General features: G+C 42.9%; 1 protein-coding gene across 1 annotated transcript in view; it reads right to left on the minus strand.

Moving 5' to 3' along the window:
• LOC122382130 (serine/threonine-protein phosphatase 1 regulatory subunit 10-like) overlaps positions 1-15,923 on the minus strand; it is a 72,066-nt gene extending 56,143 nt beyond the window's left edge. The window contains exons 1-2 of the mRNA XM_043367076.1: positions 15,483-15,923; positions 13,988-14,085 (exon numbers count right to left, since the gene is read on the minus strand). Coding sequence (XP_043223011.1) covers positions 13,988-14,085; positions 15,483-15,485 — 101 coding nt within the window. The 5' untranslated portion in view covers positions 15,486-15,923. The remainder of the gene's footprint in view (positions 1-13,987; positions 14,086-15,482) is intronic.
• Positions 15,924-16,308: the final 385 nt, after the last annotated feature.

The raw sequence follows: 16,308 nt of genomic DNA on the forward strand, positions 1-16,308 counted from the left end.
AGTACTCAGACCCAAATACACCGCGGATCATTGATCTCAGCCAGCTTATTGCCAAGTCCAGACAAAGCAGTTCTTATCGCACAATCCGCGTCGAGTTGCGCCTCTCGTGTATTCAAGAGGCAGCCAGCGACCAGTAAATGAATAGTGCGACTCAAGAAAAATATCCTATTGGGACTGGCATTGGCCCGAACAACGCCAGCATCCGCAAACACTGGCACATTGTCACTTCTATTGGTGCCGACGCGTGAAATAAGTGCAGTCAATGTCCCTCCGCTGGAATTGGTGGGGTGGCATTGGCTGGAGTAGCCGTGCCATCCGGCCCGCGCAGTTGCCTTGGAAGCAGTTACCCCTCCCCCCCCCCCAGCGTAACTGAGCCTTCAGTCGAACACCAGAGGGCTGGGGGAGCATTTGACGGCCCCTCAGATTGTCTTCGAAACCACGGAGCATAGCTAAATGCGCGAGGCGGCATTGGAATACTGTCAAAGAAAAAAAAACTAGAGCATTCCCGAAATAGAAATTTGAGGTTATGTTCATTGTACAGTGTGTCCCAAAAGGTGTCGACAAGTACTAGCCATGCTTTTTCAATAATTCATAACCAACAAGAAATTCAACGTCAAAATTTTGAATGGGTATTGGTAACAACCGTCCACAAGCAGTGTAATTGCTTTCAAATGCATTCGACCCTTCATGAGCTCACAAAAAGGGTTCACCTCTAACCATCGATCACGCATGAAAATGGATATCGCAAAATCGGGTCGGTTGTTAATAGAGGTGGCAAAACTGGAAAATTTTGGGACCCGGACCCGGACCCGGTCTGACTGGCACATTTCTGGAACCGGTCAGACCCGGTCTAAGTCAGCGTTGGAACCAGATGGACCCGTTCCCGAAATTCATTATGAAAATTGTGTACAGTTGTAGGTATAGCAAGAAGAAAATAGTTTCTTTCCAATTGGGCATACTTGTGTTGCAAAGTAAAAAACTCATGCCATGGTCATTTCACTTCGCTTCACAGTTTGTATTTTAGAACGAGATTCAGGTCATATTTAAGAATATAAGAAGTAAGTAGACCAATGAATTTCATGCTAACCTAAGCCACTTTTACTACAGCTGCTAAAAATGATGTGAGCTGGGGATCCATGGAGCAGTGCCTTCACCAGAGTCAGAACCTAACATCAACATGGAACAAGATAACATACTGATACATACCTTTTCTAATATTCTTGGTGAAAGATATTCGTTTATAGAATTGAATTTATTAGTCCTTACAAATATTTTCAAGTATCCAAGGCCCCAAACGAGAAAACATTCAAAATCAAAATAGAAACATCAAAACTTTGTGAGGTGCGCCAGAAATGTCGACACGATAGCAATACAAGGACAAAACGGGCGTTAAATCACTGCAAAATTTTGTTGGGGTTAAAGTACTGCAAAATCGTAATGGCAAATGGCAATAAACTTTTAAGTACTGCAAGGTTGCGATCATGACTTAAGTGCCAATATATTAACGTAGAAAACAAACTACATTTTGTTGTTAGTACCTAGATATAGAATAAATACCAAGGGTTCTGATACTTGATTTCTTCCCAAACGTGTTCCAAAATTGTAACCTTTATGCAGTAGATTAGCGTGCGTAAGGTATAGCATATATGACGCTCAAATGCGCCATTTTCACATCAACACGGCCTTGGAGAAGGGCATTGGTATTGACTCAGTTTTTTGCCAGCTGCTGCCGTATGGTGGCGCTAGTAGAGCGCTATATGTATAATACGCTCTGCTAGCGCCACCATGCGGCGCCAGTTGGCTAAAAATCTGATCAATACTACGGTTGCTGGAGAATGCCTTGGATTCATTTTTAGCTTTATGGATTTATGAAAGGGCATGTTGGTTTTATGAGTTGTCTTCTGGCCGTGATAGAAATAATTTCAAAGCTGTTTGAGTTATGAAATGCATTTGAATATCAAACATGAACTCTGATTTCCGGTGGGCATAGTGACTTTGGTATGTCAATGTCTTTGAAAAGGCAGGTGAGAATGCCACTGGTCAGCCTTGCTTCAATTGGATTTGTGTCCATTTATAAATGGATTTCAGTCATACCTACTTACCTACATATGTTATTGGTATTTGATTTCTACAGCTCAAAATATTGCTAGGTTTTGTACAGCAAACTGAATGGAAGTGATCCGTACAAACATTTGGTGAAATGTTTTCTGGATTGCTAGCACTTAGAACTTGTTTATTCTGTTGTAGGTGACAAGATAAGAAATTGAAGCAAGACTGACCAGTATGCTATAGAATAGGTAGCCCAATCTGCAGGAATATTAAAATTCAAAAGTGGAATTGGGACTTATGAACTGGAAACTGCATCAACTATGACTGTTTGCCAAAGCATAACAATAAAAGATATTAATATTTACCATAAAGCACAGGGAAATGATAGGACCCGGTTGGACCCGGCCAAATATTTTTGGGGGCCCGGTCTGGACCCATCCGGGTCCAGACCGGTTCCATAGACCGGGTCCCCGGGTCCACATTTTGCCACCTCTAGTTGTTAAACTCTCCGTTTCAGAAGTGGTGGGAATGGTACTCGTATGTCGGAACTGACACATGGCAAAATGTCGACGAGGATCGGCACAGCATGATCATCTAAAAAAAGTAGCGTATGACATTTTTGAAGAAGGAAACCATGCGAGACTTACAGCGTTTTGAACGACCCTCGTACGACAGCAGGCTGGTGTGCCGGAAAGCAGCTGGAAATTGCGCTCAAAACTATCGAACAATGGCAAGACGCTCACAAGCAAGGGTTACGCAGTTTCAAAAATAGCAGGGCCCTGTTCAGTGTTCATGAACCCCGGCGGTCGCTGCGGCCGCTGCGGTCAGCCGGGTTGTTACGTCACGAAAAGGGGCGGGGCTCATGTAGTATGACGAATGTATGACGTCACCTTGCTGCGGCCGCTGCGATCTCTGCGGCCGCAATCCAGCGACCGCCGAGCCGCAAGAAAACTAATTGCACTGAACTTGGCGCACTGAAGTCAAATAGGCGCAAGCCGTATTGTCATGGAGACGATTTTGTAAACAAATTATCTAGCGGTGTGCGTTAGTTGTTAACAATTGTCGGAACTTATTTCGGCAGCAGACGCTGTTCATGGAACGCTGCTGCGGCCGAGTGAGTGATGACGTTTCAAAAATGGGTGGGGCTTTTCTTTATTAATTTAGTCGGAATGGCTGAATGGGCGGATTTGAGGAATCAGAGCCCGCACTAAGCAGAGCTTGTTGTGCTGATCCTGACACCACCACCCGATCGCGCAATTCCAGTTGCATGGCATAAATTTGTCCGAACGTTTAACGTGCCCTCACGACTGGACACGGTCCCCTCCGCTCACTCACGTTACCTGGCTTCTGGGCTTAGAACCTGCGGCCGGCCGCAGCGACCGCAGACTTCATGAACAGGGCCCAGGTCATCGCAAAATAAAGACAAAGCTTGATGGAAGCATCGCCTCTCAGTGTCCCAGAATGTGCTGATTTGGGTGGAAAACGACATTCAAATGAAAATCATTGTGCACTATCAGCTCTAACTTTTAAGAGCAATTTTCCACATCCAATTCTATCGAGAAAAAGCATTTGCATGGATGTTCGTTGTACATCCCACCTTCTAAGTACCACGCTTGTTCATAAATTTGTGCCATCCCTTTTCCACTCTCTTTGGGCCTACTCGGACTGGAATTTTCCACTCTCATCCCCCTTTTTTGGAGAGGAACTTCCCCTCTGACACCCAAGCCAAAATACAATTTTGATACACTGCCTCTTGTCTTTCGAAGCCGAATTAATCAGATTAACCCGCGCCCTGTTGGGGAGGAGGGCCGAAACGCCCAACCCCCTCTCTGTTTTCGCGCGGGTCCGGGGGGAGGGTGGTTATACCTGAGGTTTATCGTGAATAGCGGAAAGACCGCGACACGTAGCGCCGCGAAATTTGGTACGACTACTTCCATATCAATTTTACACATAATGTGCAAGTTTGAACCTTCTAACTTTCGGGGTAAGGTGGTCAGCAGGTCACTTTGAAGGACCTAACCTCAAATCGCTTTTTTGCAACTTCATCACCGTGTCAGAGGTCCTGTAGATTACCGAGTCCTTTGAAAGTTGCAGGATGCAATAAGATAAAGTTATCTTATTGCATAGCTATTGCATAGTTCTGTTAGCTACAATTTGTTTATCTCAGAATTTTGATATCGATGGCCTGAGGACTCAAAAACCATTCAATTCATCTCCTTCAAAAGAAGTGTTTTGTAACATTTTCGAATATGTTTTTTGGGCTTAATTGCTAGCTCTATTCATCCTATCTTGCGTGAGGATAGTCATCATTCGGGGACCAGTAGTTGAAAGCAATACATAACGACGAGGAGAAGGTCTTGTAAAAGGTCGCAGCGATTGCATCAGAGCATTAAATGACGAAAAACTGTTTACCCACCACCGCCTCGGGCGATCACGTGCCGTCACCCACCTGGACCTTACAAGATCAACACACTTGTTTCGATGCGGATTGACGAGAGGATTACGATGGTACTATTAGTTTTGGCCTAGCTTAATTGCTTCAAAAGCTACTCGTGAAATACTCTCTTGGCCTCTTGGCGCCGCTATTTTGACTATTTTGACACCGGTGACGTCATTTTTGACCTGATCTGAATTTTTTCTTTTCTTAAAAAAAAAAATTCCTGAGTTTTTAGCTTTTTGAGAAAAAAGAAAACACGGAATAAATGTGATAGAACACACTAATTATCTACTCTAAAAAGTGCTAGCCCGATATATTTTAAAATAGCTAAGGTATCGTAAAGTGGGGCTATTTGAAACGGATTTTACAGTTTTTGGCCTCTCCCTTTAAGACGGTTCATATTTCTTATAGCATGTAAATTGCAAGAATGTAGTTCTCCGTAAGCTCTTTCATATAGGTGCATTTTGTTTCAGCTAGTAAAAATGATTGAGGATATTCTTTTAGTTAAAGCCTGTCTCAAATAGCCCCATAGGGTGGGGCTATTTGAGACAGTTTTAGTTACGAAGAAATTGAAGAAAATCGGTCACGCTAGAGATAATTTTTTAAATGCCATGCGATTGGAAATTAAATTTTGATCATTCTGGCAAAAATTGTTTTTGCAAAGACAGTTATATTTCCTTGATATTCAATCTTTCCCTTTTTCGTAGGATGCTTCATTTCGGTAGGATATAAAATTGCATCACTATATGCTAAGGCTATCTTAATATGATGTGACCCTAAACTTTCAAATTTGCAGAATGATCATTAAGGACTATTTTAAAGTCAACGACAGTAAAATTTTGAAAGAGAGTTTTTGTATATAGCCCTGGTGGCGTGAAAACAGACATACTGAAAGTCGGTGGGGCTATTTGAGACAGGCTTGCTACCTAATGAAGCACACCGTAATGAATCAAACGAGCTAAAAGGTTTCCCAAGTGAATGGTATGCATGATTCCTTGTTCCATTGCACATCTTCATGCGAAGAAATAACAGAAAAATGTTAAGCGGTTTTGATTTTATGACGATTTTCCTCGATCGCTGCATGCTGTATCAATTGGCCGGTTACCCTACCACATCAAGTACTTGCATAGGCTCACCTAACAGTACGTCCATGTGTTAAGTAATCTTCAATTGTGTTTTTTGGTCAACCAAGGTAGACATGTGTTGATTGTCGACTAAGTCAGTGACTGATGAGGCACATTTTAAGCACATATTCATCAGAATAACTAGTTTGGTAACCAGCTAAAGGGTCATATGTTACACTACGAACATGTAAATATTGCTTGCTGCTAATAGTACCTACCATCAGGGCTGCGGAGTCGGAGTCGGAGTCGGAGTCGGAGTCGGTCGGAGTCGACAGTTGTGACCGGAGTCGGAGTCGGAGTCGATTTTAGAAACCCGAGCCGGAGTCGGAGTCGGAGTCACCGAAAATCTGTCGACTCCGCAGCCCTGCTAGGTCTGCGGAGTCGGAGTCGGGAGTTGGAGTCGGTCGGAGTCGACAATTCTGCCCGGAGTCGGAGTCGGAGTCGGAGCTGGTTTTTGAAAGCCGGAGTCGGAGTCGGAGTCGGAGTCGCCGAAAATCCATCGACTCCGCAGCCCTGCCTACCATGAACCCACTGCACGTTTATGACCACGACCGATTCACCGGTGTTGCTCATGTCGAATGTTCGATGCACTTCAAGTAGATGGTGGTAAGTCTTCTCGGGTGCAATCGCATCACCATTATCAGTAGCTATTTGACATATCGGTTGAGGTTTGACCAGGTGGGCATCATCGGGATTCTGAGACAATGGGTTACGCAATCGGCAGTAACGTTAACAATGTATAATATTTTCATGAAAAATGTGCTTAGCCTATAAGTAAAACGGTAGTAACGATAGATGCAGTGCCGAAGCTGTTAAAATTTCAGCTATGTTAAGCGGCAGGTAGGGGTCCTTTTCGAGCAACTTAAATTGTGCGTTTTTCTGTATTTCGTATTTTACACCAACTTTCTTTCAAAACTTTTCGAAATTTTTCAAAAAGGTTATTCAGGTCATTCACTGTTCAATTCCACATCAACCTAAGCAAAAATGACGAAAAAATATCAAACGGTTTTCATTTTACAGCGATTTTACTAAACCACTACCTTACTGTCTCAAATAGCCCCACTGTCTCAAATAGCCCCACTTTACGGTATACGCTTTGTGGTCAATATCTCACTATTCTTAATTTTTTAAATCAATTTTTCAGTACGTTTTCGGCATCGTACATCCAATTAAATAGCACCATCGTGTTCCTGAGCTCAAACTGCATCTGATAGGTACAATTTTTGTTGAAAAATTTCAACTTCAAAATGTAACCTTTTTTACCTGAGGCTGAAAGTGACCTGGCCTCAGCTAAATCCATCTGAAAACGGCCTCATAGGACGGCCTCATAGGACATGACGACACTATTTTCGAAATCTATGGCTGATATGGACCATAAAATATGTGTCAGGTGACCGATGTACAATATAAAAGTTTCATGACCTAGGATGACCTGGTCTTGACCTGACTGAAGTACAAGATCGGTACCCTCCGGGCATCTTAGGCATATATCAACGAGTGCGTAAAACGAAAATGACCCTGATCTTATTTGTTAGCCGGTGACCAGAGCCCAAATCGTGAACAATCCAGAATGTTCATAATTTTTTACTTGACCTATGACGTCTTCAATGACCTCGAGGTCCATTAAATTAGGTTTCGCTCGACAATAGCCCCGTTTCCATGACACTTCTGAATCCGGATTAGCTCCGAATCCGGATTCAAACGACCATGGAAACGGCACATTTCGCGTTGGGGGATCGGATCGGGTAATCCGGATTCAAAAAGAAGATTAGAGAGGCCGATCCCACTTTGGCAGCATATGGCAGCACTATTCCCTTTGCGGCAGGCGGCGCCGCCGCCATTTTGAACTGAGCGTTTCGGGGCCAGTTTTGGTCTGCGGTTAATGTTTGCTGCAATAATTGGGATAAATTTTCTTAACCAATTGTTACAAAGCACGGCAGAAACTTACATGGTCGCAAGAGGAGACGACAGACGACACTACACACTCAGCACACCGACACCCATGTCCGGCTACGTTTCCATGACACAAGCTAAGCCGATTTTGAAAAATGGATTTGCTCCATCATAGCATTTAGGCATAATTTAAAAACGTAAATATAGGATTAGGTGCTAGCTAAAACCATATATACGCTCATTTTTTGCATAAGGTAAATAGTTTCCGAGAAAAACGCACGTGAAATTTCGCTAAATCGATTTAGACGTGTCATGGAAACGTAGTGAGTGTATCCAGGGCTATCGGCCCAGTAGTATCGGAGATAGGAGGGGGCTCTGTAGCCCCCCCCCCCCCCCCCACCAGTCCATCGCGTTATGGAAAATACCCCAGTCATGCACGGGTTAATGGGATCGCGATAATAGCTATTGAGTAATCGTTAAGGATTGGCAAGGAGTGCAAAACGTCTTTGAAACGAGATCGCTTACTTACTGCAGTCACCACGGCGCGTCATGACCACAGGAGTGAAGGCCGTTTAAAGCCCTCTTACCTTCAAAAAGTCAATGAATTGGCATGACAATGATGTACCGTGGTTCAGAAAGAGCAAAAATGAATATCTACCGAATTTCACTGAAAAATATTCACCTGTTTTTGAGATAGGTATCAGACTTTTACTTTTTACTTTTTGCGTCCTCCGCTGTCCCTATGACGTCATTTGGAAGCAATAATTTGGTATCTTAAAAGTGCGGCAGATGTTGCGCGCAAAGCAGTACATACCGCCACAGCAAGTTATCTTTTAGCATAAGTTTCAAAAATCGCTAGACCTGCGCTGACGTCACAAATTTAAGGGGGGGGACATTCAAATGCCCCTTAGAATCCGAAAACTGCAAGTTTGAAATCAAATATCTTTGAATTAAGGCAATTCTCGATGTTGTGAGTGCCCAATCACCGGTAATAGCAGGCCAGGGACCCCAATTTGGCTATCTCAACTCAAAACTAATGTTCAGGTGGGGTGGTCACTTTAATCCGAGATCCGCTGGGGGGAGGGGGGCAGAATCTAACCCCGCTCGTGTGGCGCCAGTATCATGTAAACGCTTGAAGCCAGCAACGTAAAACTTTCAGAACCTTATACAACAACTACAACATGATTCCTGGAAAGGTGAACAACGTCCCGCCAAAATTAAAAACGACCTTAAGTAACGCTAGGTATGTCATGTCATTTTCGACTCCCCCTCCCCCTATCTCGAGAGCCAGTGGTCGTATCGATCGATCGCTTATCGATCGCTTTTGCGAGGCTTATATCTCAGCAATCACTTGACCGATTTACATGCGCTAATTTTTGTAGGGTAGCTTCATTCCTTCTACCAAGTATTGGACTATTCCCGATGCACGTGGGTTACCCCTTATGCACGTGCCACGTGCAAAACGAAGGGGTGTATAGCAATTGCAATATCTCGGTAACTACTGGGCCGATCGCGCTGAAAGTTGGCACGTACAGTGTGTCCCAAAATTAATGTTATAGGTACCCTCTCACAACCTTTATTTTGCCTTTTACGGCGCGATATCAATATAATTTCGCCGGTACTGGCTCCCAGACCATATTGGCCACATTCTAGTCACGCGACCTTCGAATTTTTTGTGACCCTGACTGGTCAAAGGGTGAACGGAGGTCATTTCCGGGGCAGTACCCAGCGCGCGCGGACCAGGTGTCCAGGACGGCAAAACTGCAGAGCAAATCGTCCCGCAGCGGGGCAGTCGGCATGGTTGCCGGTGGCATGACCCACGGCCAGGTCGCTGAGGCACTGGGCATGAGTTGCCGCACGATTTAGCGCTGGTTGTCACGCGACAGAAGCGGATAGACGCCTGAAAACAGGCTAGGTCACGGCAGGAAGACTTCCGCCAGCCGGCTGCAGATCGTCACCGCGAAGTGCGGAGCTAAAGACGGGCTTATCCACAAGGAAACTGGCAAGGAGGCTGATTGCCAACAGTCATAGTCAACAGAGGCTGATTGCCAAGTCGATAATTATCCATCGATACCGGAGGTTGTCTCTAAAGCTGAAGCCCACCAAGCCACGTTTCCAGCCGAAAACTTCTGCTGCACATGTCCAGGGTTATCTTTCAACAGGTCGGCGCCCCGGCTCATCGAGCTAGAACGACACAGGACTGGTGCAGATCGAACTTCGCAGCATTCTGGGAGAAGGACAAATGACCGGGAAATAGTCCTGACCTGTCGCCGATAGAAAAGCTTACGGCGATCGTCCGGTAAGAGGCGAACAAAATGTCACCAGGATAATCTGAAGGCACGCTGACCAGGGACGTTCGATCTGTCTGGTCCAAGATCAGTCTACAGCAGCTGGACATGTTGAATTGATGACTGATGTCCCGGACCGTATGCTTGCCCGTATCAGGGAGAAGGTGGGATACATAAGAAAAGCGCACCTCTCATGTTTGTTATTTTCATGCAATTGACGCTGGAAAGATGTGACATTATTTTTGGGACACCATGTAGGTAGGCGCCCACTAGGCAATGCATATTGCATATCCATGTGCCACAGTTGGGGTGCTGCTGCACGTGCGCACGTGCAGGGGTCGATTCCAGATCTCGAGAACGGCTGAACCTATTGCGCTGAAATTTGGTACATGTTTAGGGGCCGGTTAGTAGGGTGCCGTGCAAGTCAGTTGGGACCCATTTTGCACGTGCGCACGTGATGCGTGCCGCTACCAGATCCCGATAACGGCTAGGCCGATTGCGCTCAAATTTGGCACATCGCTAGGGATCGGTTAGTAGGGTGCAGACTGCAGTGCATAAGTAAGTTGGAGGTGCCCCCTCACAATTTCGCACGTGCAAGGCCCACCCTCTCGCTCGCTCCATTGGTCGCCCCAAAAGGCGTTTTACTGGTAAAAAACTTATTAACCCGCGCCCCACTGGGATTGGGCTATGCATAGACCCTCCCCCCCCCTCTAGTTTTTCTGCCCTAACTTTTAAACCGCTAGACATATCGACGCGAAACTTTCAGTCAGTGTCAGAAAAGTGGCCGTTTTCTCAATTTTTTTGAACTTGGAAGATTTGTTCCGTGAGATTTTTCACTGCTAATAATCACTTTTTTTTGTTCCGTCACTGACTAAATATCAACTGCAACTGGGCATCACAGGGCTGAAAGGGAAACTTACTAAAGAAACATGTTAATTGAAAATTTGACACTTGTGCTTTGTTCTGTTTTCAGATCTCCAAAGCAGCAAGCAGGCATCCTGCAAGTACTATTGAAGCAGACAAGAAGCAGTTGCTCCACAATTTCACCATGCAATCATCATAATTGGATCAGTCAAAATGCCAGTCATGATTACTTTCCAAAGTTGAAGTGCTTACAAGATAGAACTATTGACAATTACCATGTCAAACTATCCAGCAAGTTTTAAAACAAGCGTAAAGGAATGAATCCAGTATACGTGCCTTGAATGTATGCTATTGAGTGTGTTTGTGAAATAAATAAATGTTTCCATCACATTTCTCACCCGTTTGTCTACGAATGAGAAGCAATTTACGAAAGGAGAATCAGCCCGTGACAGAATGATACCTACCTACCCTCCAATTCAACCATGATCACCTGCATGTCACGTGCACGGAATGAGATTAGATGCTTCTTACGATAAATCAATATTATCACGAACAACCACCCATACCTGCGACTTGAATGGAAAGTCCTCACCACAATGTCTTTGCACAATGCACAATCCACACCACGTTTATGGATACACTGCCCAGGGTAGACACTGCCATTTCTTTTGCGTATTCTTTCATCAAATCAGTAACCATCGATTTCCTGCTTTCTCGTCCACTATTGGGCAGAAAATGATCTTTATGCAGGAAAAGCTGATATCAAGAACAATTAAACACTGCTTTTGACCGTGATGCGCATTATTTGTCGAAGACGCTCGCTTTCGACCTTTCAGTGAGGCTGCCATATCCTCATAACGGCATTTCAATGGCAGTGCATTTCTCAATTTATGATATTCTTGTTCCGTGACACGGAACAAAAGTAAGGGTAGAATAAAGGTCGAAATAGGCTTGCAATCGGTTCAAATTTGGTATGGCATCGTAGATTGTTCAATTCTGATTGTTTCTATGCCAAATTTTTATATTTTTATAGACGTTTTCATATAGTTTTATCGAAACGCCGTGACCATGTTTCGTCACGGAACAACTCACTGAATTTGGAACGTTTAAGCAATTCCGACAATATTTCATATAAAATTGGGTACCGTTAGAATCGTTGAGAGACGGCGGTTTGCATAGCATAAAATTATTTCCCAGTTGATGCCGATTACAGGTATAATACCGACATATGCTGATATCAATTTTACATGAAGTAATGTTTGTCTAGGGCATAAAATCCCTTTGCTTTTTGATATATTATTTGGAATGAAGCAGCCAGCTTGAGGTCAAATATACATTTATTTTAGATTGTTTTTGCATTTTATATTCTATTTTGAAGTATTCATTAATTTGAACCAATTTTATCAAATTGAAAACCAGTAAAGAGGAAATCCCTTTCCTCTAATTTCCCTCGCCAACGGGCCTCCGCGCCATTTCTCAAGGCGGCTCGAGGTGCGAGGCGTCCGTTTGGGTAAGCGCGTGGACAATTATCTATTATTGATTATAATCAATAATCATATGTGGCATGTTTTTTTGGGGGGTTGTCTTGCACAAGACCTTTTACTTAAAGTGCTGGCATGTTTTTGTGTCTTTGTGGCTCGTTATTTGTTTCAAGCTGGATTGCGTCAAATTTGTCAAACTTGTATTAGATAGGTAGGTAGGTACAAGGCCATTTATACTGATAAGTGATACTATATAGGTAGGTAGGTACCAGTCCACTTGGTCATCTTTTGATGTTGGTTTAATGTATTTCAAATAGTATTTCAATATACTCAGCAGTTTTTGTTTCATGTAAAAATGTGGCATGAAAAACATATTCTGGATGTTGTGTATATTTTATACCCCATTCATTTTTCTCACTTCATTCACAATATTAATAATAATTTGTATATTTTCCATCATGAATAATTTTGAGCATCAGTGGTCATCCATTACTTACATGTCCAGATTTCCTAACTAGTTATAAATAAGTCTAACACTTGGGCTGTAAGACCACAACCTGCTGCGCTCCTTGAACCCTTATTTTATATGTAGAAGCTGCTGTTTCTGACTGAGACTCTGGCAAATATCTTTATACTTAAAGCGTACCTATAACAATACGCATGGCCCTACAGTGCCTTACTTCAGGATTTTTGTTCCGTGAGCAGCCAAAAATTTTGCTCCGTGAACTTAGATCCCCAAACCACTTTTCTGACACTGCTTTCAGTACCTTCGGCTGCATCAATTTGACACCTTCTGTCAAAATATGAACTTCGTAGCTACCACAGGACGGCCGGAAATGACGTCAGAGTGACGTCATGTTCAGCCGATTTCGACGATAAAAAATTGAACTACGGCAATTGCTCTCAAGAGCTGTTTTTTGGCTAGATCCAATTTCTTTGCATGAGAGTACTCAGAATACATTGCGCTATCAAACTGTAATCTCGGATTTTCGAAATTTTGAAAATTTCGAAAATTATATATATCTTCAAAAATAGCCAAGTTATACGCATGATAGCAAAACTTTCAATATTATAAATTTTTCAAATCAACTTTTCAGTACGTATTTGACATCGTACACCTGTTACACTAATACACTAATATACATCATGACCTGACCGGAAAGGGTCAAGTTGCATATCAGTCCATCCGTATCGTCGAGCCAAACACAACTAAGGTGTTTTCATCGTCCTAGCATGCCTCTATCAAAATTTATTCACGAAAAACAGTCAGATACCATTGGCAACCTGAGATGACCTCAAGGGGTCACGGGCGCCATTTTCATGTTCAGTGTGTCAAAGATACTGGTAATTCAGTGTTTTATAGTGTTTATAATGACTTCCGTCTAAAGGAGGCGACTTTCAATTTTATCCCATTGTCTTATAATGGGGGAGGTCGCAAAATTGACCTGACCTTAGGTCATCGATACTAAAATTCCAAGAGGTACATTTTGTACATACTGTTGCTCTTAGCAATCGCTGAAAGTTTCAAAGTGATCAGTCACTCGGTGTAGCTATGGCAGACATTGAAACTTTTTATGTAGTGAGGTCACTTGACCTGACCTGGTGACCTGACCTTAAGTGACTTGAGTCTGAAATTTTCACTACATATGTAGAAAAGATTATGATGAGGCGTTTTTGAGATATTCGCGAAAAACCGCAGGGTGTGTTCAAACACTCCCCCAGCAGGGCGCAGGTTACTGGTTAACCCATGCCCTGTCATAGTTTTATGGACCCAGGAGTAAAGTAAAATGGGCATGCCATTAAATACTAAGGATTTACATACAAGTAAACACACAAACAGGCTGAACTTACTTGACAACACGTTGAACATCTTGATCTTTTTTAATGGCACCATCAGGACCCAGTAGAACACTGAGAGTTATCAGAAGGTTGAGTGGGTCGATCCGAGACTGAAAAACAACAAAACCAATATGATAATACTGTGACCCTGCCAATACAATACTATCAGCTGGCAACAGGTGCAGTTAAACATTTACTTTACATACATAAACAACTATTGGATGACTTAAGGCCGAGTATTCTCATGGTTAAATTAAAACTCTACCTAATGAAAAAAACAGAATGACACCTCTAAAAATAGGAAAAGGCATATGCTCAGATGAACTTGGCTTCACCATCGATAGGACCTGATCACATATCCAAAATTGAGCACTTTAGCATCCAACACTTTCTGAGGGAAAATGGCTTTACTTATCAGAATAGGTGATATACAGCCAGTTCACTCTCTGGACTTGCAGGACTTTCGTTTCAGGATGATAGCTTGGATGGAATTTGTCAAACTACACCATTTTCAATCCAATCAAATGCAAATGAAGTCAAATTACAAAGGTTATTTCTATACCTATTTGAAAAATTGAAAGATGGGTTTAAACACACAACATTCAGGATTTAGCAACTGACATATGATTTTGTGTGTCAGTTGTTTTAAGCTGAACGTCATATATTAACCTGCCTATCAACTATTTTAATTAAAGAATCAACTTTAGAATTGGACTTAAAGGGACCCTCCCACCTTCAAAAAAGTTAATGAATTGGCATGAAAGTGATGTCGCTCGGTTCAGAAAGAGCGAAAACGAATATGTACCAAATTTCATCGAAAAATATTCACCGGTTTTCAAGATATTAGACTTTTACTTTTGTTTACTTTTTGGGATCTCCGCTGTTCCTAGCGACTTTATTTGAAAGTGCGGCATTTGTTGCGCGCAAAGCAGCATATACCACCGCGTGCTACCAAACGTTTTAGTAAAAGATTTAAAAACTGTTAGACCTCCGCTGACGTCACAAATTCTAAGGGGGCATACCAATGCATTAGCCCCTTAGAATCCGAAAACTGCAAGTTTGAAATTCCATATCTCCGAATTAAAGCATTTTTCGATGTTGTGAGTGCCCAAACCGGTATTTTCAGGCCATGGCCACCAATTTGGCTATCTCAACTCAAAACTAATGTTAAGGTGGGATGGTCACTTTAATTTGCCATAAAAGCCATATGAATGAAACATTTCCAGAGAAAAATGTATTTTTCATTGAATTAGTTCACAATCATGCCCCATGCAAATGAAAACTGTAAAAGTTGTAAGGTAGATAGTTAGATACCATATCCAGGCCAACCTCCAAGCAGAAATTGCAATTTACACACTAAGCGCAACACAATCAGGGAAACTTTAGATATACAAAATTGAAGTAATAAACAATGTTGGCAATAGACAGCCTTCCGTTGATTAGCATTGGTTAGGTTCAAACAAAACAATGATTAATTCGGGAACAGCTGAATACTGATAGCCCTCACCATTGTGCGTCGAATACAATTATGACGCCCAACTTCGCCGCAGCTCCGAAGATACGATCCTTACACCATTACCTCCCGCGATTCGCGTGTAATAGATGTTGGGCAAAATTAAGACTCAGTAGGCCACTCTAATATCTAAGGACCAAATCCTTTATTCAGCCAAAATCGCTTGACTAAAAGCTCACTGCGCCAGCCGTATGTCGAACGGGCCCTGCCGCGCCTACCAGGCAGGGGTTCTCCGCGTTTTGGTTTTCGGTGACTTTGGAACCCTTAATTAAACATTCAATTGCCTACTTAGCTAGAGCTGATGAAATATTTTATGTGTATCCTGCTAAATGGTTCAACAAAGCCCGTATCCTAACCCCAGCTGGCACGCCCGACAGCAAACAAGCGGAAATGGCAATGGCCGACCGGCCGACCGCTCACGGCACTCACTTGATCAATCCTTTCGATAAGATTTGAAATACGTCAAAATCATTTCGAAGTCTTGATTGAAACAAGAGTGAGAACATTTTTTGTATGAGTTTCCAATGTTTGATTTTTAATCGTCAAATACTTACTTTTTACCCTTTTAATCATGACAGATGAAATTATTAGGTGTATTACGTCATCAAAACATGCAGTTTATCATTTTCTTTCTTTTCTTACCTTTTTACAAGGTCGCGTCACACGATTGCGACAGAAAGGTCAGATGGTTTGTTATCACAATCAGTAAATTTATGAAAAAGATTATAACTAGCCGGTCTAACTAAGCCGGTCCCGTAGCTCAGTTGGTAGAGCGTTGGACTCCGCGTGGTGAGAGCACGCGTTCCCGGTTACAACAGTC

This window comes from Amphibalanus amphitrite, unplaced genomic scaffold (genome assembly GCF_019059575.1).
Source record: "Amphibalanus amphitrite isolate SeventyFive unplaced genomic scaffold, NRLGWU_Aamphi_draft 000134F_arrow, whole genome shotgun sequence".
NCBI lineage: Eukaryota > Metazoa > Arthropoda > Thecostraca > Balanomorpha > Balanidae > Amphibalanus > Amphibalanus amphitrite.